This window comes from Schistocerca cancellata, chromosome 4, assembly GCF_023864275.1.
Source record: "Schistocerca cancellata isolate TAMUIC-IGC-003103 chromosome 4, iqSchCanc2.1, whole genome shotgun sequence".
Classification (NCBI taxonomy): Eukaryota; Metazoa; Arthropoda; class Insecta; order Orthoptera; family Acrididae; genus Schistocerca; species Schistocerca cancellata.
Genome location: NC_064629.1, coordinates 708,955,645 through 708,979,234, shown reverse-complemented (window position 1 = coordinate 708,979,234; position 23,590 = coordinate 708,955,645). Strand labels below are relative to the sequence as shown.

General features: G+C 39.1%; 1 protein-coding gene across 1 annotated transcript in view; it reads right to left on the bottom strand.

Moving 5' to 3' along the window:
• The window catches only part of LOC126183699 (beta-1,3-galactosyltransferase 1-like), a 77,030-nt gene that overhangs the window by 17,403 nt on the left and 36,037 nt on the right, over window positions 1–23,590 (bottom strand). Inside the window, exons 3-4 of the mRNA XM_049925880.1 lie at window positions 21,514–21,776; window positions 12,705–12,976 (exon numbers count right to left, since the gene is read on the bottom strand). Of these exons, the coding sequence (XP_049781837.1) occupies window positions 12,705–12,976; window positions 21,514–21,776 (535 nt within the window). The remainder of the gene's footprint in view (window positions 1–12,704; window positions 12,977–21,513; window positions 21,777–23,590) is intronic.

The window sequence follows — 23,590 nt, the reverse complement described above, 5'->3', positions numbered from 1 at the left end:
GTGCCCAGCAGTTGGTCCATACTAATCTGCCCTTTGTGAAAGTTGCTTATGTCAGTGGATTTCCCTATTTTCAGCCTGTATCATCAGTAGAATGATTCCCCATTCACCTCTGCTCTACTTATATTTTTTCCTTATCATGTCACATGTTTGCAGCAACAACAGGCAGCACTGGATCTCAAGGTGTGCAGTGGGCATAGTTTTGGCTCATCAACATTATTACTATAATACTACTTCTTCTACTTTTTTTTCCTGTGTAGTAAAACATTTAACTTTACAGAAAATGTTTACGGCACATTTAGTGTGCAGATATAGCTACAATTTTGGGTATCATATGGAAGTTTACGGTCAGTAAGGTCACAGTTTAATAAAGGAGTCTTTTGCACCACACATTCACTTTTTCTTCTTGGGAGTACATCATTCCTCTTTTCGGTCTTTTATTCTACATGAAGTGTTTTTCTGCTGTCCTTTTACCTAACTAAAAGGTTACATAGGAAACACCGGGGCAATACCTATTTGCGCAGTGACAGATGTAACAGTAATAACTTGTTTCAACTCTTCATTTACATGCGTTGGCGCGATGACAAGCTAATCAGAGAGGATGCCACATATACCGGAATTATTTTCTACTCATGTTCAACAGACTTGAGCTATTGTGCAATCTAACAAACCCTCATGGATTTCATAATGAAGAGGAAATCAATACATGAACAGGCAAATAGCTTGGAGGTGGTTTCCGCACTGAAGTATGAAGATCACTAACAATGTATTTATTTCCCTACATCGATCTTCTCAGAGGCTACCTGCACAGTGAGCACCAATGCTCTTCCCAACTGTAGTGTCACTACAGAAACCAGCAGCTCAGCTGCAGCAGTTGCAGAAACCATATGAAGCTGGCAGGTACCAAGGTGTCGGCATGCCACTTGCACCAACAGGGAAGCTTATACATTGTGAGACACTGGTGTCTACCATCAGCAGTGATGCTGCACTAAATGGGGAACATGTTGCTGAGCGGGCTTCATTGTGTGAGCATTCCTGGGTGCAGACATCATTGCCTGAATTCCTGGATGCCGATGTACCCGTTGACCTACAGGCTGCCAGCTGGCCACCTCAGCATACCATGCACCATCTTCATCACGTGGAGAAGGGGAGGGAGGGGGGGGGGGCTCGCAGATGGGATGGTTACAATTAAACTTTCACTAGAAACTTTCACTACTTGAGCCACTGTAGACAAAATACTACTTATCATACGGGCACACACCTTTATGGGAATGACATTCAGACTGTGCACTGCCAGAGTGGCATTGTTAGTAGTGGCATGACTTGGCATAAGATGCCAGTACTGGTACGGCAATGTAGGGTTGAAACAAAGTATCAGTGTGAATTACAATTACACACAGTCAACAGGAGTCTGGACAGGGTAAGCAGGACTTTATTAACAAAGCTGTTTCATCAAAACATCAGCAATAGTACTGCTGCTGTTCGTGAGTATTGACATGATACAAGAATACAGAGTAGTCCTGTTTCCACACCGAGGTCAAAGACCATGATTCATCAGATCAAAATTCACTGGCGATTTGGGATCTGCTTCTGGGAGAGGCTGATGGCCAACTGCGCCACAAATTGTTGGAGAATACACTGTTACCATGGCTGTGAATGCTGGACACAACGTGCGATCTTCAAGCAGTGTAAAAACTGTGTAGTGCTAATTGAACATTCCATGGTCTACCATTCACAAAGTGCTGTGAACAATTGTGAAATGGTAACTCTATGGTGGTTCCAGGCTGTCGTAGATGCAGATGGTCAACGCACTGAGGAATGTTTGTAACCTGGAATGTAAACATGGTACACAAGTAACAAATGTTACCCTCTCATGTGGAAATTAAGATGTGTTTATTTCAATAGCTTATTCATTGTCTCTCTTCTGCATGCCGTTACAAATGTTTCAACAAATTTTCATTGTCAGAAGAGCAGATTAGTGTTTAATGTCTCATCGACAAAAAGGTCATTGGAGAAAGAGCACAAGCTCGGAGGAGGGAAGAACGGAGAAGGAAAGCAGCTTTTGCCTTAAGTGATTTAAGAGAAACCATGGAAAACCTAAATCAAGATGACCAGACGCAGGTTTGAACCATCATCCCAAGAATGCGAGCCCAGATTGCTAGCCACTGTGCTACTCTGCTCGGTGAAGTTTCATTGTCCTACAACAACTCGTTTGTCATGGACACCCTCTCAAGTAGTGAAAGCTTGATTGTAAACATCCTGTATCTGACTTTTGATGCTTCTCTCAGCTGCCATTGGCATGCATCCCCACCACAGTCCACCACCACTACCCAACTCTGCACTGATGTGGCCCTACATTCAAGGTACATCTCAATTGGTGTCAGAAGTTGACCTCCACACAGCATAATGGCACAATCATAGCTCACACTGTCATAACTGTGGGGTGAGTGAATAAGTTGACTGTTTCTACTGCTATGTGCAAAGGAAATGGGGTCAAAGGCAGAGGGTTTAAAAAAAAAAAACTTGTGGGACATGTTAATAAAGCCTTTAGAATCAGATGAGTTTAGAAGCAATACAAGGAAACAGAATTTGCAACCCATATGGTGTCTTCAGTGTAATTTGTCTGATCACATTGCACTGTGTGTCAAGACAGTGGCCGTAGTGTGTGTTACTTATCACCAGTATTGCCATATGGCTAGACAATGCATGGAGTCAAGATGGCTTGTGATGAGACATAGTGTTTAAATTGTTGTATTGTAATTGTGAATGTTTGAGTTATTGTTGACTGATACTGTACCGTACTTACTTATGTATTCGGATAAAGATTCCACAATGAAAGAGTCTGGAATGCAGAGTTCTGTCCAACAGGACATGACACAGAATTTACTTAATGAGATAGCACAACTGAGAGCAAAGAAGACACAGTTGCTGGGGCAACTTTTAGCTAAAGATGAGGAATTAATGTTAGTCAGTTTGGCTGATCTGCGGATGGATCCAGCCACCTCCGGCTTAACTACTCCTTTTTTCTGGTATGTGAACTGAGGGCTTGATGTCTTTCTCGGATGACTGGCATCACCAGGAAAGTTGGAAGGTTGGACAGATAATCAATTGCTGCAAATAATGTAATTGCAGTTGCTTGGGGAGGCAAAAATGTTTGACAGGTGTACTGAGAGGTTGAGGGATTCACAGACGTTTAAGCAGTTGAAGGAAGGCCTACTACAGTGATACAAAAAGCAAAATACTATGAGATTTTCCAGCAGGCAGTTAAATAGTGTGACAATGGGGCATAATGAAATGGTGGAGGTTTTCCAAGACAGAATACGCAAGATTAATGTGCAAACATACAAACTAGGGGAGCATGATGAGGCAAATAGATTATACTCCAGGAAGCTGAGTATAGTGCACTTGACATCTTCATGAGGGGCTTGTCACTTGATATGTTAAGAAGGACTTGGGCAGATACCCCAAAACACCTGTACCTACTGGCAGATTGGCTGCTGAGTTTGAAGAAATTTACATAGCAACAGGACTGTGGGACAAGTGAGTAGTATTTTCCACTAACTTGATATGTTATAGGTGTGGATGATTGGGACATGTCCACAGGCAGTGTAGCCGGTCTCAATGGGGTAAGAATGGTAAGGGTACAGACCAAATCAGATTATGGGAGTAAAGATGGGAATAGATATGGGAAAAGTGGACAAGCAAAAAGGGAATCCAAGTCTGGTATATGGTACAGTGGGAGTTGCAGTTCTTGTTGGATGCAGGGGATACATGTGCCAATGGTTAATTGGAACCTCGTAGGTCAGAGACAATTAAATCGGCCATGTTATAGGTTGTGTTGGGTGGGAGAGACTGTTTTGAAAGCATTAGCATCAGTGTTATCAGATTTTAAGTTTGGGGTTGTTCTGAAACTTCCTACCAGATTAAAACTGTATGCCGGACCGAGACTCGAACTCGGGACCTTTGCCTTTGGCGGGAAAGTGCTCTACCAACTGAGGTACCCAAGCACGACTCGTGACCTGTCCTCACAGCTTCAATTCTGCCAGTACCTTGTCTCCTACCTTACAAACTTCACAGAAGCTCTTCTGCCGACCTTCCAGAATATGCACTCCTGAAAGAAAGCATATTGTGGAGACATAGCTTAGCCACAGCCTGGAAAATGTTTCCAGAATGATATTTTCAGTCTCAGTTGTTAGAGCACTTGCCCGTGAAAGGCAAAGGGGCCGAGTTCGAGTCTCGGTCTGGCACACAGTTTTACTCTGCCAGGAAGTTTCATATCAGTACATACTCCACTGCAGAGTGAAAATATCATTCTGGGGTGGTTCCATTTGAACAACATGTGTTGGTGGTGCCCCACGTAGTGAAAACTACTGTATGACACTGGGGTTGGACTTTCTTTCAGATCATCATTTCAAAATTGACCGTTGGCAGCATTTGGTGGAATTTAACTGGGATGGCATTCTATCTAAGGGAAACTATTGTCAGCAAAAAATACTGTCTCAAGGTTCATCTCACTTAAGGAGCAAATCGATTAAGCTGGGTACAAAAACAATAAGGATTGATTCTTAAGGTACTGTGCAGGAGGGCAATGGGAAGAACCCAAATTACATTTTGATGCATTGCTGTGGCGTTGATGTGGAGGAGGTGGTCCTACACTTGCAACCCCCCCCCCCCCCCGGCCCCCCTTCCATCCTTCCTTCCTTCCTTCCTTCCTTCCTTCCTTCAGAACCATTAAGTTTTTTAAATGGGGTTCAAGTCACTCAGGTTAAAATATGGGAATTATTATTTGTAATGAATATTAAATTTTGCCTGTTGGACACTTACAGTGATTGTTAGATTGCCAAGTTAGGCAGCAGGGAAAAGTGGCACAATACCTGTAAGATGAGATGCTAAGGTGAGCTTTGGCTCTCTACTTGTTATTGGCACATGTTGGTACACCTTGTGTATTCTGTCTTATGTTTATGACTGCTGCCAACTCTAGCTGTAGCAGTAGAGTAGTGTGGTGGACTTATGTTTGTGTGTGTCAACAGAAAAACAGATAGCATAACAATTGTGTCTGAACATGAACACCTCTTTGATATTCTTCCACATAACCTTTTTACTTACACCATAGTTACTGATTATCTGCATGCATGCCTAAAGATGCACCATTTTACAGCAGACATAACATTCCCCCTCTAATGTCCCTACTCAAAGTGGGGACAAAATTCTCCTTTCTGCTTTCTGTGCACCTCACATTCCTTTGACGTAAGAGCTTAGCTTAGCTCCGACAACTTGTATCCACTTCTATCGCATATGACATCACTAAAACTTGAAATAATAAAAACATGGCTTGAATAATGTACCAATTACCAAAAACTTGAACATTTTTAATACTTTTGAGTGTCTCCGGGTTTCAGTGTAGTGATGTAACAACAATATACCCATAGGCATTCACACAGAAGCACTCCTCCCCCAGGTCCTCCCCTATGTTGGACCACATTACAAGATAAGTCCTTCCCAATATAATATAATATAATCATATGAATTGCTTGCTTCAAAAACAATGTTTCAGGAACTTTGTATTGCATGTCACAAACTTTTGCGTCGAGTAGTTAATTTGTTGACAAAAGTTTCATTCGTTTTATGTTTATGCGTACCCAATCTCTCAGACATCAAAAATATTCCCAAGGCCACTTGTGAACAATTTTGCTAGGACTAATGGTGCACTGTTTTTATTCAGGTGTTTCGCTTGCTACAGAAGGCCTGTTTGATGATTTTGAACACAACAGGAAATGTCTCCAAGACACTTTAGAGAAGCTCATTTCATTGAATGATGCGATTCAGAATTTTCTCTGTGATGATGAATATGACACACACATGCTGAGCTGCGAGGAATATAAAGACAAAATTAAACACGCTATCAGATGGCTACAAAAGAAACTGATTATAAACTTTCAACCTTAATGCTGCAGATGAATACTGTCGCCTAGTGTCCACGCACCCTGCTGTATTCCACTCTGTCAAGTTACCATCATTAAACTTTAGCTATTTTGTGGAGATTTTAAAATGTGGTCCCACTTTTGGGAAGAATTTGAATCTAGTATTGATAAATACTCATTCCTTTCTACAGTAAATAAACATGTTTTCCTATGAGGGTATCTGTTAGGCGAACTGGAGTTGTTAGTAGATAGAATACTTATAACAGCAAACATGTACAAGGAAATAAAGAAAATTTTATCGAATCAGTACAGAGATAGCAATTGCATTATACAGGTAAACCTTGATTATTTGGATGTGCTAAGGCCCCCAGTCAGTGACTCCTGAAATGCTGAACAATACATTCCTAGAATGTAACCATAATATTCATCAAATACGGTGTGCTCTAGGAGAAGACGTAGCAGTACATGGTATCAAGTTCTCACTCCAAAAATTCTGCATGCATTCAGAAATTGGTTATTCATGCTAGGAGAACTAAAGGATCAGACAGGGAAGCATTGAAATTAGTGAATTTTTTGGAAGTAGCAGTTCATGGTGCTCTTACTGCACAAGAAATGTGTGCAGGATATCTGCCCTCCTCTAACTTCACAGCCACTGCAGAGACACTTCATGCAAATTCAGAGCAAGCTAAAAACTTGCAAAAATCTGAGAGTGGTAAAACCATATTGTGTTTTTAATGAAGCCTACACTTTTTAGGACAAAGGCTGTAACATAATGATGTATCAATAAATTAAAGCAAGATAATCATGATTGTGTGTGTCCAAACTGACACTGTAATGCTAAAAACTACAATAAGAAGGGCAAGGTTTGGTGTTCTAGGTGCAATAAGCACCATCACAAAGCTATTAGTACTGACACTGTTACCTCTGTGTCATCTTATCAGCAAGATGTCACTAGTTCTGTAGGGAAAATTAACAAGTTCAGCAGGTTTTAAATATCTCCATACAGCTCGAGTTTGCATCAGTGGACCTAGAGGATTAAGCTGACTTACTTGCTGCATTCCAGATAGTGGTAGTCACACAAGCTTCATTTCCAAGTTCGTCACCGATGTGCTGAGTTTAGTAACTACTGAACATCACAATCTGTCGGCACCTTTGAAATGTCATCCCCCAACTTCTACACACCATAAAGTTGCAGAATTCACAGACATCATGGAACTTGTTACACAATCTCTGTGACTGCCTTTGAAATCGCATACTCATTTGCTGTATACCCAACTGTCCCTTCCAGTATAAGAAACCTAGTGCACACCAGAGACTCTAGTGAGTGGATCCACAGAATGACATAGAAGATCTTCCCATGGAGATCCTTATCGGAGCAGATTACTATTGCAAAACCACTGAAGATTCCCCTCAGATTTGACCAACATCATCCACTGCACTGTGATCTTCCATTCCTGGTTGGATACTAAGTGGGAGCTAATCAAGCACTATGGCAAACCTTGTGATAGCAAACACCAGTTTATGGACAGCAATGGAAACAGATAATATTCTATAGTCTTTCTGGAAATAGAAACAATGGGGACCACATAATACAACTCCAAATCCAAAGTAACAGGCCTTATTGCAAGATTTGTCAAAATCCTACTGCATCGAAAACAAAAGAAGGGCTGTGACCTTCTCCAGAAAACCCAATGTTATTGTATCTAATAATGTTTACCAAGCAGAGAAGAGACTTAATGCACTGGAGGAAAAAATGTATGAAGGACAGCAACCTGAAACACATTTACTAGGCCAAAAGGTAGACCACAGCAAAAAGAGAGAAGGGGAATCATTTCTTCTGGATGGACATTGCAGGACATTTTGTGTGCCAAATCATGCAGTAAAAAAAGAAGAAATGTTAAGTGTCATCAAATGGAAGTTTGTATTTGACAGTTTGTTGCATGAGGAGATTCCATCAATATATAGTAGCCGTAACTGCTCATACTGCACAAGTATTTCTGCAATTAGTTCTTCACAGTAAAGACAATGATTCCACAAGGTTTTCTGGTACAAAGTAATCATAGGTCAACAAGGAAACTATATTACAACTGCCAAAAGGATTATAAATCTCTTCACCTGCCTACCTTTCGGACTTACCTGCAGCCCGTTTCTTCTCACAGCCATGCTGAAAGAACTTGCTACAATGCACACAACAAATTTTCCTCAACCCACGTCACTTGTCGAAGATAACATGATTCTGTAGTATCAGGTGCTAATTTGCAAGGAAATTTGGTCTAGGGGAGTGGAGTGGGATGAGATTTCACCTCTTTATATTGGTACATGCGGTTATCAACTTTCCCATCATGTTCACACATAAAAAATCCCCCAATGGGTTAGAGTTTCTAAAGACAATAAATCAGAAATCCACGAATTTTCTGACATACACAAGGCAACCCTTTATGTACGGTGCACCACTTCCAACATGACATTAGTTCATTTAGTTTGCAGTAAAAACACATTAGCTCCCATCAAGAAGATAACTCTTCCACGGCTGGAACTTCTAGCAGCACTTCTTAGATCAAGACCACTTCATTATTTCTGTAAGGCCAGGGCTATGATATATGTTGTGCAACATTGCGGACTGAGTCAACTGTAGCCTTAGGATGGATATGACATAATGCTAACTGTCAGAAGAGTTTTGGGCCTACCATGTTACAGAAATTCAAGGACTAACCAACCCATCACATTGGAGACACAATCCCGATGTGGAAAACCCAGCTGATTTATTATCCAAAAGCACCACAGCAAAATCTTCATTGTCCTACTAAATGGTTCCATGGGCCTGCTTGGTTAACAAAGAATCGAACACAGTGGCAACAATTTATACAGATAAAAGATCATTGCTTGCCAGTAGAGAAGAAATTAAAGAGACCAACACTTCATGGTAAAAACAACACTCCCTGTTTTAACAGTTACATACTACATTAACTATAAGGTGTTTCAAATCATAGGATGGCTACTTCGCTTCAAACAGCAGTTAATGAAAGAAAATAAGATGTCCGGAGAATTGATAACATTAGACTAGCATGAAGCACATATTTATTGGATTCGAGTTGTTTAACAGCAACAGTTTGTGCTCAAATTGTGTGCTCTGTACAACAATATGTCTCTACCACAAAATTCTAAATTAGCTCGTTTCAACCCTTCTTGGTTACAATCTTATTCATCTCACTGGACATCTGCAGTTTGCAGAATTATCCACAGAGAAATGACATCCAGTTCTTCTCTATGGGCAGCACCATTTAACCTATTTTCTGATCCAGCAGACTAACATTCGTCTACACCACTTTGGAGTAAACAGTGTTATCTGAACTGAGAACAGAATTCTGGATTCTAAGATCTCGGCAGTCAATGAAACATGTCTTGCACTACTATTGAAAGCTCACTTTGTTCAACAAACCAAGGCTCCATTGCCAGCTGAACAAGTCTCACCAGCAAACTCATTTGAAGTCACATGCACTGACCTCACTGGCTCATCATATGTCAGAAAAGGACATGTAATGAAGAAGGTATATACAGCTCTATTCATGTGCACAACAACATGAGTCCTATACTGGGAACTTTGCTCAAATATGTCAACTGACAGATTTTTTCTAGTCCTACAAAGGTACATGGGAAGACAAGTGCCCAGCATAATTTACACAGACAATGCTATTAGTTTCCATTTAACGCACATAGATCTGAAAGGGCACTGTCAGGCTCTCACGGCAAGCAAGACACACAAGTACTTTGCACAGCAAGCCATCACATGGCTTGTGTTCATTTAATCATGCAAATCTTACATGACAATAAATGTAACTTCAGTATAATACATTCAATACTAAGGTTAGGGGGTTACTGTTTAAATAAACCATGCTAACCTTACATGACAATAAATGTAACTTCTGCATCATACATTCAATATTAAGGTTAGGTTGTTACTGTTTAAATAAACCATAAATAGTCTCTTTCTAGTGGCCTTTTAAATGCATTAAATATGAGGGTAATGCTCCAGAAGCCAGAATCATTGGAGAAAAAAGCATTTTTGATCTTATGGTTCTGAAATGGTTATTAGGGTTGAAGGACCCTTCCAACGGACACGAGGTGGGCATTGAGGCTACGCATCTTTGATTATGAAGCTGTACATAAACCAGACAAAAAGCACAGAACCACAAACAAGTTGAGCAGGAAGGTATCAGTATTACATACAGGCACTGGGTCATGGCCTTGCTAAATGGTAAGCAGTGCAAGGGGCTGACACGAACTGCAAGCCGTACAAATAGGCATCTCACAGTTGAGCATGTGTGATGGCTTGTTATGTAAGACAATTAGGTTGTGACCAAATACAGTGGTGTCAGCTAGGTTGAAGGATTGAGTGTTGAGGGAAACACACGACAACATGCTGTCTGTGCTTGGAGGTCAGAGGGCAATGAAATGGAGGGTTTCAGATGGTACTAGTGGAAGGGAAGGAAGGTAGGAAGACATTGACCAACACATTATGAACTGTGTACAGTGTGCATAGGGAATGGAAATGAATCATAAGCAAACACTATTATAGAGGTTACCAGAGGCAACTACAGCATCTGAGATGATAGGAATGAATATCCTAGGTCCAATTAATTGGACTCTGAAGGATTTTGTCTTAACAATTATTGACCATTTTTCATGGTGTGTGGAAATGATAGCCATTTCAGATTAGCAGACAACTACTGTGGTACAGGCCATGACCAACAACAGGTTGCTCAAGTTAGTATGCCTAAAACAGTAATCTTTGACGAAGGGACAAATTTCATTTTGAACTTGATTAAACAACTGTCATTTGCTATGGGTTTAGAAAATAAGAACTAGTCCACTGCACCCACAAACTAATGGCAGAACACAGCATGTGCATCATACTATTGGTAGAATGTTGAGTTACTATGTAAACTCTCACCATATTCGTTTTGAAAAAAAACTTTTCTTGCTGCAACTATTTATTTGCCTTTTACTTTAAGGCATCATCAGTGGAATACTTCTTTGCATTTGTGGTTGGCATCTGTGTTTCCTCTCATCTGGTCACAGATTGGCGATCAAACAACAACTTACGCACATTTTCATGTTATAAACTTTTTTCTTCACAATTTTCATATTGTTTGCCCTGTTAGTCTTTTGTCACTAGTTGTAGATAGTTTACAAAAACTGTGCTTTAAAGTCAGACCGCCACCCAACTCTGCAAGGAAGAGGCCCTACATCCTGGGTTCACTTCACAACACACATAAAGCAGAGTATTTGTTCTTTGGAGAGTTTTTTGTTTCTCTCTCCATGTTAGGATCCCAAGCAAATAGGAGATTAAGTACAGTTTCTGAGTTGTTGTTAATGCAAGCAAACTTGTTTTAAGTTCAAATAACATCTAGCATTAAATTCAACCTGGTAAAGTCAACAAATCTCTCTATCAGACATAAAGGTTTGCAATTACTCAATTTACCTGCTGCAAGTTCTTCACATAATTGTTAAAATTTGTTTTGTGTAGGTACCACAGTACCAGTATTGCAGCTCACACCAGGGGGAAGAAAAGTTCTGTTACCATGACAACAGCTCAGATACTCTCAAATCAACTAACTGTAGCAACATACTGCTACACCAAGAAGTGTAAAAAGTCTGAAATACATAAAACATAGAACAAATGCCGTTTATGCTGTTAATAGATATTAATGCAAGATATTAATTCTCCATTTGTCCAACCTTATACAGGTTCCCTATGCTTTCCCTAACTAAGTAAATGTTAATGTGTAGCTACTTCCTCCAACAATGCCATGTCAGTTACCTTCCTAATATTTTCAATCTATTTAATGATTTACCTTTAAAGATTTTAATGTCTATTTTACACTGAATGATTACCTCCTTTCCATTTTTGTATCAAAAGAATAAATTTAATGCTATTTCTAGTGGATATTAAAAAAAATGAAGTGTAATTCTGAATGTTGACCTTAACATTCTTATTGACCAAGTCTACATTTACATATACCTTTATACAGTATGTGTCACTTGTGTCCTTATATAATCTCAGTTGAAGTATTTCATGCATCTTACAGATCAGCTACATAATCCTAAATTTTTGACAATTACAAATTATTTAGGAATAAAGGAGGCAACTTACCGAAAAGCAGAAGCACTGCATCATCGATAGGTACACAAACAAAATGAACAGAGTTCGGCTATCTTTCAGAATGCTCACAGATGTATTTTTACAACATTTACTCATAAGACTATAATGTATTTGTCAGCTCAAGAACACTTCCAGTTGATCAACTGAGGTGGAATTTTTAGCAAAATAGATAAGGCAGAAACTAATGCTCAGAGAATGGCATAATGAGGATGAGACATTTTTGATGCCAAATTGCGCCCCATGTTTTCTGTATGGACTCAGTCCCAAAAACTGGTATCAATGATTATATTGGAAATTGATAAAGTGTTCTAACCCAACAACACTGTAACTTTATTATATGTAAAAGCATAAAACACATGACAAACAAAGTACATACAACAGACAATACACAAGGGGCCACATATTTCTGCAACATATTCCAATCAGTTAAAGTTTCTTGCATGCAGTTTACTGTGTTATATTTTAACTTAGCTCCTAGAATTTTAGTTCATTTGAAGGTTAGCAACATATATTAGGACTAAGATCTTTCTTTCTACTGACTAAGTATTATTTTGTTGAAAGTGGAGCTTAAAGTAAAACCACATTACAAAGTAAATTAATAAAAATGCAAAATATGTACATACCACTTACTATGCGAATCCGATATTGGATGTGCCCCACAAATAAGAGCACCAATCAACAAACCAGTTGAACCTTTAGAACGAAGCAAGCGTACAAGGCTTTCAATATTGACGAACATATCATCATCTGTTTTCATAATGTAACGAACAGACGGGCAGTTTGTAACAGTCCATTTCAGTAACATGACACTTTTTAATGTCAAGTTGTTGTATGTGTCCAAAAAGCCTTCTTGGATTATATCACTGTGTTTAATGCTCTCTTCCTCAACTTGTTCCTGGAATTAAGTAATTATGTATCAGACTTCCTAATGACAACAGCTTGTTTTACAATAAAAAATTTGTTTTACTGTAGCTTATACATCATTACTTCTCCAATAATTTGCACAGAGGAATGGCACAACATTGTTTGGACAGACAAAGATGAAGACGACAACAGGCTGTAACTGTTGAAGGAATCATCCCAGACTTCATTTGAAATAATTAAGGGGTATCGCAGAAAATCTAAATCACAATGACTGGGACAGGTATTGCAACTTCATACTTCCCACAAATCCAAGTCCAACATCGCAACCACTGTGCCACACCACTTGGTCATCATTTGGTGCAATGGATAATTGATACATGTGGCATCTGCTGAAGGCAGTGAAATCAACTGGTTTAGGGGACACTTCACCACAAAGGTCAACTTACACTGGATATCATGCCACAGAACATCAAAACATTCCTTTATGCATTTCAAATGGCAGCATTCACAGACTTACAATGGAATGGAACAGAATGAGATGTCAATGTCAATTATTCTCAGGAAGAGAGTTTTGACGCTGGTGAAATGAGAGGCGCATCATCTGGTAACATCAGAATTTAACTATTCTCACTTATAGTGTAGTAGGGGATATTGTGCTTTTGTGCCTTCTTAATCTTTATTTTTATTGTCTGCTCTGTTTTTGTAACATTAAGTGAACATTCCACAAGGTCTTAGTCATTTTCCCACTGAGTGTTCTTCCACAAAAGAAGCCAAATATTAAAGTGAAAAACAATGTAGATTTTACAATACCTGGTTAAAGAAAACGGTTACACTGTAAATATAGAAGAACACAGATGAAAATGTCAATTAAGAAACCTTCATTTAACACATTTATTTTGTAAGAGAAACACACCCTGTTTTTACATTATTTAGTATCTAAAAGGCAGACAAAACACAGCAGGTAAAGTAAAAAGGTGCTATGAATTGCCTTCTAAATACCATTTGACATGTTTTTATGTCTATACATTATTGGATCAAAGGTGTTCAGACTACTATTAGTGGACATTAATATGGGGTGTATACACCCTTTGCCTTTATGATGGCTTTAACTCTACTGGGGACACTTTCAGCGAGGTGTCTGAATGCTTGTGGATGAATGGCAGCCATTGTTCGTGAAGACCTGAAGCCAGGTAGTGATGATGGTGTGCCATTGGGTTGAAACTGGGGCTCTGGGAAGGAACCCTGAGATACCATCACTCATCATCTCCAAATTGTTTATTTGTTAATCATCATCAAACTGCTCCTGTACTGTATACAGTAAACAATGCTGTAAAATGTATTCTTGTCCTGAATTCAGCATTTTCTTACATGCAATAAGTGGATCACATCCCAACCACAAAAAACATCTCCACCACGAGCATCATCTCCTCCGTGCTTCAGTGTTGGCATTACACATGATGGCCGGTAACATTCTCCAGGCATCTGCCAAACCCAAACCCTTTCATCAGATTACCACATGTGTGAACAGTAACTAAGAATCACTCATTTACAATCCACTGTATCGTGACATCACTTTTTACACCACCTCAAGTGCTCCTTAGCATTGACTACAGAAATGTGCAGCTTATGAGGAGCTGCTCAACCACCATAAACTCTTTTTGACTCCCTACATACATTCATTGTGCTAGCTGGGCTGCTGGTAGCACTCTGGAACTAACAAATAAGTCCTTCCAATTATCCCAGGCAATATTTTACAACCATCCTCTGCAATGCTCAAACGTATCTAAGCATCAGAACATGAGGTCAGTCTCATCTCAATTTCGCCATGGTTATTCTTTCATGTTTCCTGTTCACAATCACATCAAGAGTTGACTTGGGCACCTTTAGAAGGGATAAATGGCCCTGATGGATTCGTTACCCATGTGACAGCCAATGACTAGTCCATGTTTGAAGTCAATGAGTTCTCCTAACGCACCCATTCTGCTGTTACTCCTTTACTGACAACACAATACTCTCTGCCTCATTTTATACTGGTGAGTCTGCCTCTCGTGACATCTGGTGATCGATTCTGCATTACATAAGGGAGTCCAGATACTTTTGATCAGATAGAGTATTTGGTGAGTAAATAAATGATGTCTTGGAATATATTCTTTCACATCTCTGCCATACAATCTTTGTGAAGAATATCCATAATGAATTTTGCTTCTGTCATTAACAATCTCTACAATCATTGCTAGTTCCTTTTGTAATGTCTGATATAATTAATTGATCCCACTATCTCTGTACTTTTGTATACTTCAACTTTTTTAAGACAGGCAGTTTCTTATAACCTCACTCCCATCTTTCAAGCACTGAGCTAAGTGATGTGACACTATGCTGACATCCCACCTATTGCGAATATACTGCCATTTGACAATGACATTCTGTTCTTTTACATGACATTTTGTTGATATCAAGTGTAAATTCACATTCTGTTCTCAGCAACTCTGTTTAGTGAAACAGGGTGGCACAGAAGAAGGGGAAAATTTGAAATTACAAAAAATGGAGGAATATTACATAACTTTATTTGAGGTCCAAAATATGTTGTATAGTACTGCAAATTGCATTAGGTAGAATGTTTTAAAAATCACGTCATTCTAATGCTGTCAATCTTGCCACATGTATTCATTAAGTTACTCTGTAGATTTTGTATAGCACAGCACAACAAGACACACAGGATGCTGGCAATTTTTTCTTTCATACACATCTTGAGCTAAGCTAACCTGCGTTCTTGTCTAGTCTGATTAACTATGTCACAGACTTAAAGATCGGAGACTGGTGAGGACAAGCAAAGTTAGCATCCCTTGAAATTATGCAGTCTACAAACACTTTACTGCTGCCATCAACTGCCCGGTAGTGTGCACGATGGCCCTAACCTGTTAAAAATCAGGTGGGTGCTGAATGTCATGATTTGAAAATATATGGAACCTTGGGAGCCAGAAATGTGTCTCATAGAGTGAGATAATGTTCAGACATCAAAGTGACAGCACAACCTTGCTCATTCTAGAGGGAAAGAAAGCCTATCACTGCACAACATGATGCTCCATACCAAATTGTAACTCTGGTACTGTGTCAAGAGGAATGGTGAAGTATAGCAGGGTTTCCTTTAAGTCACTAATGGAAGTTCTGCTTATTTAGTTAATCAAATAAGTGAAAATGGACTTCACTTGGACATCCAATGATTTTGAACAAATGTGCATCCTCAGTGAGTAGAATTAAGTCTGAAAATTGTATGAATGAAACAAACTGACAATGTTCTTTCATGGCTCCAATTTCTGAGCTGCAATCACATGGGAAGTTTTTTGTACCAAACAGTGAAGCCCCGTTTCAATGGCAGCTTGCACAGCTTTAATATTATCAGCAGTACATACAAACCTCCCAGGGAACACCACCTTGTTGGAGGCACCCTCAGTGCCAGATGGAAGCACTTGGTGCTCCGACGAAGTCAAGAGCTGCACCAGCGGTAGCACAGCTACTGGTTGGGTCACCCAAGCTAGAGTTGTCTTGACAGATGAAGAGTGTCCAACAAAATAAGGCAGGGAGGGCTCTAGAGGCATGTTGAAGCCAGTCTCCCTAAGGGAGCACACCTGACACAAACCCTGGTCCCTCATGTTGGGGTGTTTATCACGAGGCTAACAACCCCATATTGGAAAAAAAAAAAACATATTGTTATGAAAATCGAAGACAGGGAAAGCCAGACTGATGATACTGATGAATGACCCACACAACAAAAAGGAAACAGTAAACAGAAAAGTGATAGTTTGCTACTTGGAATGTAAGAACTTTGAACAAACCAGCAACTCTACAAGGACTCAAACAAGATATGGAGAAATACCACATAGGTGTAGCAGCAATCCAAGAGGTCAGATGGAAAGGAAATGGTATAATAAAAAGTGATAGTTATACAATTTTGTACAGCGAAGGGGACAGTGGTATAGTAGGCGGCAGAAGCTTTCTTGTAGACAGTAAGTGTAAAGAAGTAGGCATAAATTTTAACCCTGTAAATCAAAGGATGTACACTTTGAGAATTAAGGCTCTCTTCTTCAACATCACTCAAGCATGTGTGTACACATCTACAAAAGATGATGCATATGACGTGAACAATGAGTTTTATGGTTGACTGGAACAGGAATTAGAAGGTATACCAACGCAAATTATGAAGATAGCAATAGGTGACTTGAATGCAAAAGTTGGAAAAGAAGAAACCTTTATACAGAAACCTTTATAAAGAAACACTAGGAAATGAAAGTCTGCACGAGATGTCAAATAAAAAGCGACAAAGACTTATAGACTTTGCCATGGGCAGTGCTATGATAGTGAAGAGTAAGGTAAGCCAATTGGTGCTCGCCAAATGGCACTACTTTTAATCAAACTGTCCATATAGTAATTGACAGGAGACATGCATCTGACATCCTTGAGTATCAGAGTTGCAAGGGGACTGCCTGCAACTTGGATCATTATATGGTAAGATTGAAATACAGACAACGCATAGCTGTGTTTAGATACAGAGGGAAGAGAAAAGCTCCACAAAGATACAATGTTTCCAAATTAAAAGAGAAGGGAGTATCCAAAAAGTATTAATCAGAACTGCAGAAGAAGTTTGAAGCAAAACAAAGCTGGGCTGTGGAAAGTATCAAAGGGTGGTGGAATATGATGAAAGATGTTAGTCTGGATGAAATACCTGTACCCGTACCAACAACAGAGGATGTTAGACAGGCAGTAAAGACCCTACAGAATAATAAGGCTCCAGATACTGCTAACACTACAGCAAAGATGATCAAGGGTGGAGGTGAACATCTGGCAAGATACGTTCATCAACTAACTACTGAAATATGAGAAAAGGAAGTGATGCCAGACCAGCAGAATTCGGCCATTATTTGCCTGATTCATTAGGAGAAGGATAAAGTTAACTGTGAAAATTACCACATATTGCTTTAGTCAATGTTGTATACAAAGTATTAGTTGAATTCATTGCTACGAGACTTGCTCCACTGACAGAAGTAGTACCTGGAGAGTACCAGTATGGGTTTTGACGGGGCAGATCAACAACTGTCCAAATCTTCGCTAAAAGGCAAATAATGGAAAAGAGTTGTGAATACAATGTGGATATACATCTGCTCTTTGTAGACTTCAAACAGGCCTATGACAGTGTTAAAAGGATAAATCTGTGTCAGACCTTAATGGAGATGGAATTCCCATGTAAAATAATCAGATTGGTGCGAATGACTCTCACAGCACAAAATGCCAAGTAAAAAGGGAAGGAAAACTCATAGGGAATTTGACGTCAGCCAAGGGTTATGACACTACTCTTCAACATTGTGTTGGAGAGAGTGATACAAAGGGTGGAGATTGAGAAGCCATATGGCACACTATTTAACCACATGAACCAAAATCTAGCATATGCTGATCAGGTGTGTATGCTGTTTAGAAGACTGAAAGAATATAGAGAAAGATTTCGCAGACTAGAAAAGTAGGCCAAATATTTGAACTCCATGTAAATAACACCAAAAAACACCTCTTTGCTTCCAGGATATATACTGTTGTTAAAGACAAATACATTTGGTTACAGAGGATAACAGTATAAGAGAAGAAATAAAAGCAAGGATTGCTGTGGAAAATAGATCTTACTGGGCCCTGATTAAGATCTTTCTGTCATGTAGCATGAGCAGAAAATCGAAGGTTACTGTCTATCGAACAGCTGCAGGGCAGGTATGGCTCAAACATGCACAATGATGGTAATAGAGGACGATTACTTGAGAAGATGAGAGAGGGAAATATTAAGAAAAATTTTTGGAGCTGTGAGTGAGGTGGGGAATTGGAGGATCTGGAGAAACAAGGAATTGGTGGAACTGTATAGTAATGCTGACTTAGTTACAGAAACCAAGTGTAACAGATGGTGATGGCTGGGCCCTGTAGAGTGAATGATTGAGACTAGATCTGTCACGAAGACCTACAGAGGAACCAAGGTAGTAGAAGGTGTAAGGGGAGACCCCAGAAATGATGGGAGGAGGACATGGAAATGATCTGAAAAAGATGGGAGGCAGAAGATGGAGGATACAAGCGGAAGATCAAGATCGGGCTTTGATCATCAGAGAGGCCAAGACCCTACACAAGGGCTATAGTGCCAAGGAGTAAGTAAGTAATCGCAGGACATACAAACTGTGCAACACCATTACACTACTTCTTCATAACTGAACCAGTCTCTCAAAAATTACAGACATACATAGAGACTGTGTGTAAGTATGGAACTTGACCATGGGGCCAAGATCTGATACTGGTGCCAAAAATTTCATCTTGCTGCTCTCAAATTGTTACCACACATGTTATGCACTTTTCCAGTGCTGGTACTGCTACAATTGTCAAAGCCTCTCCTCCCCAATTCTGATACCCATGCAAGGCTGTCAACATACACTTAAAAATTTTCCCATTTTCTGTGCCACCCTGCACAACCCCTTATTCCCTTCCCTGTCCTGTCCTTTTTGCAGATCACTTTTAATGAGATCTTCATTTCAATGGCTGAAATGTCAACCTAGTTTCTGCCATCTGTTCATCAGTCACTATTTTATCTCCATGGAGAGCGACAATGTTTTATTACTGCATATTATTCCTGTACCAAAAATCTACAACCCCCACCCCTAATCACCCCCATTTTCCCTTCACTACTTTCTTCTTCATCACTCTCCCCCCTTCCACCCCCCCTCCCAACTTTCCTTTCACTTCTTTCTCCTCCTCCTTTTGTCTCCTCTTCATCAGTATTTCATATCCTATTGGCAATGAAAGTATTGGAAGTGGCGATGCTGGTCCAATTCTATCAATGTTGAGGTCAGAATAGTCATGACTTCCAGGAAATCTGTGATGAAGTTAAATCGGTATTATTGGTACTGGGACTCTGACTTGGCTCTTCCTAATTAATGTTTTTCACTGCTAAATCACCTTTCTGACTAATTTCTCATTACCTGTAGCAGGTATAAAAAAATTGAATATTTGTGGATTTATGGAAGTCTGAACTTTTACATTCTTATGGGAAAGGCAGTTATGTATCAAATTACAAAAATAAAGGTTTGGGGATCAATTCTCCATGACTCCCAGGATTTTTTCTGGCTTTTATTGCTTCTTTCACGTTTGGCTATCATTTTTCTGTGTGAAAAATGCTAATGTATCCTTGTTTGGTGCCCACATTAAACTTTAAGTCCCCATACATCTGACTGGTTAAGGCAGTCCAAATGTCAGAAAAAGGCAAGGACACCTTACTTCTAATGGGACAATGCTTATTAAAGCACTTTTCAAAAAAACTTAGACACACATTTTTATTTAAAGTTTAAGGATATGAGTACAAGCTGTCATAACAGATCTGCAATTCTACCATGTTCATAAATTTTCATTATTAGCGGTGTCTTGTGGATTTTAAGTCAAATTCCGCACATTCAGTCTTATTTCATGTGTATGAGTGAAGATTCTCCACACTGCAGGACTCCACTACACAGAATTAGGGTACACTCTAAGAAATAACTGTCCACCATGATCTTAAACACTGTTAAAGAATATTTTAAAAACCTAAAAGTCCATACTACATCATAATCTTCCTGTATTTCTATAAAACCAAATCTTTCCCTTTCTGATGTACAACAACAACACTTCACAACAGACGAAAGCTATAATCTATTTTCCAAGACCACATTTTATGTGTAAAAACACGTTGTTATTTATAAAATGAGTGACATTGGTAAACAACAGGGTTTTGGGTGCAAAATTTATAAAGTAAGTATATGATAATCTCAAAGTGATAACTCGTGTGATTCGACAATATTTGCCTCAAAAGTGTAAGAATAACAGCACACAAATGTGTATGAATAATGGCACACATGGAGAATTACACACTAAAATATGAACATACTGTACCTCTTCATCAAAAGAAAGAAAGTTAAAGGTGACAACTTTGGAATGTTACTGACAATTTTTGTATCACCAAAATACAAAGGAGTCAGTGCAATTATGTGGATGAGGAGCCACAATTCACTTGATTATTATACATAGTGACAATGTGGCACAGATCATCATCAATCGAGGGAGAGATGTGCACCTCTAACACACGTTAACTATGAAGACCCCTGAAATTGCCACTCGGGGCAGACACACTTTGTTAGGGTATAGGTTCTTACCAGCCAAAATTACAAAAATTTAACTAAAAACTAAAACAATGAAAAATTCCAGGGTTTTTCCCGGATGAAAAAAATTCCCAGGATTTTCCTGGATCTCCCAGTTGTTCCAGGTCTTATGCACCCTGGTACAACATATTTATTAAAGAAGTACGGAGAGCAATCTACAACCCAATTATTTGTAAAATTATTCTCAGTCCCCACTCATGTCACAAGGTAGAACTTGTAAACATGTTGTTGTATAACATTTTATATTTGTCACTAAATTAATTATTCCACTTGATGAATAAAATCACTTCCAGTACTGATGTAACCTAACTAACCAAATTACTTAATTTATAGGATTATGAATTACAATCATGTGGTACAGTACCTGCAGAGTATTGTTTTCCGATTCACCCAGTAGGAATGCTACTCTTATAGCACTAGCTTTTTCAGTAACAACAGGTGCAGATGCCCATGTCTGCCTGATTGCTGATCGAGCTTCAAAGTTACCAACAGCTGAGCACACAACAATGAGGAGGAATAGCTTTTCACTACATATATCTGGCTGAGGAATAATTGCTGTCAAATTCTCTGGCAGCACATACAGCTTCAAATCTCTGCTTGTATTTAGAGACCAGCCCGGAATGTTTACTGTAATCAAATGGTATTGCATATGAGTTACATAAAACAGAAATTAGTGCAACAAACATTTTCAGGAAATCCATCATATATCAGCTCCTTACAGCACACAATGAGCACAAAAGCATTCTTTATTACATGGAACAAAATTCTGAATATACTCATGAGACCAATAATAAATTTTTTAAAAATCACACACTTCTTTACCTTATCTTGGGATTCCATTACACAGATTCTCCTGGTGTACTAATTCAAGAATAAAAATACATGTGTACAAAATATTCTTGGCCTTACTTCCATATCAAATACAAAAATTCTACCTTTCAACAACTTCTACCAATGCCATTGACACTGTCAGATGCAACTGAGTGTCATGGCTGCAAGTATCATCTCCTTTCACAACCCAAGTTGACCTATAACTGGTCGTAAAAGTCAAGGTGAGATTATGTTGCTACTTGTGATGCAGGGAAGCTAGTAATTACTCCAAATCTATTTTAATGCAAATATTTTCCCTGTTCCCTCTTTAGCCTTCCAGCATTTAGTTCTTGTTTCCATGGGTTTATTAGTCACACGTACAGTATATTGTCACAGATTTTCAAGTTATTAAATTAATTTTCAAGTATACGGTGTTACAAGAAGATGCATTATATTTCTTGAGACTATATTTGCTTTCCAAATGAAGATAAAAGCTTTGCCTAAATTTGAACTTGTTCACAGTACTACAAAGCTTTTATTTACTAACGAACCATCAGATTCTATGAGGCTATATCTTTTGCATGCAGCACATACAACCTTGGGGTACTTTTTACAAGTACATTTAGAATCATAGATTCCATTTAACTATCACAAATGTTCAGTGTGCACTCCATTGGACGCATGACAAACATTCATATGCTAGTCAAACTCATTCCGTGCTATTGGAAGTATTCCTGGAGTTACTGCATTCCCTCCTATTGCAATGTAGCATCACAATTAATCCAAAGTTGCTGGAAAGGGAGGCACACACAATGGATGGATAAAAATTTGGAAACACTGCTGGAAATTCATACTTGAACATACATGCAGATGACATGCAAGCCTGCTGGATGTGCTGTTTTATTTGACCAGGAATGGCACTTGTTGGTGCTAAGTGAATTAGAACATGGGCAAACAGCTGGTGATTGTATAATGAGCATCTTCCATAATCAATGTATATTAAGCTTTTGGTGTTTCAAGATGCACCATATCAAAGATTTATACCACATGCAAAGAAAGTGGAAAAGAAGTGGAAAATCATCATTTACTAAGTCATAATACCGATGAAAGTGTGCGCTGAGTGATCGTGATGAAAAATAAGATGATGACAGCTGCAAAAGTCAGTGTAGAACTGAATGTCGCACTCGTGAACCCTGTGAGCAACAAAACAACACGAAGGGAGGACTAAGAACAGGGAATTGCAGGGTGAGGTGGAATTCTATAACCATTCATCATCAGTGATGCAAATACCCATAACATGACAATGTGGTGTTGAACCCATAAAACCTGTAATATGGAGCAATAGAAGAAAGTCACTTTGTCAGGTGGCTGTTGTTTCACACTGTTTCCAACTACTGGCTGAGTTTACATTCCAAGAGAAAAACATGTCAGGGTTCGGTGATGAATTGGGCAGCCATTCCATGGGTCCCATAGTCACTCTGCAAAGTTACATTACTGCCAAGCATTAAGTTACCTCTTTGGCCAATCAGGTCCATCCAATGGTACAATCTTTGTTCCCCAATGGTGATGATGGGTTCAAAGATAACAGAGCCCCTGTTCACACACTTCACATTGTCCAGAACTGGTTTTGT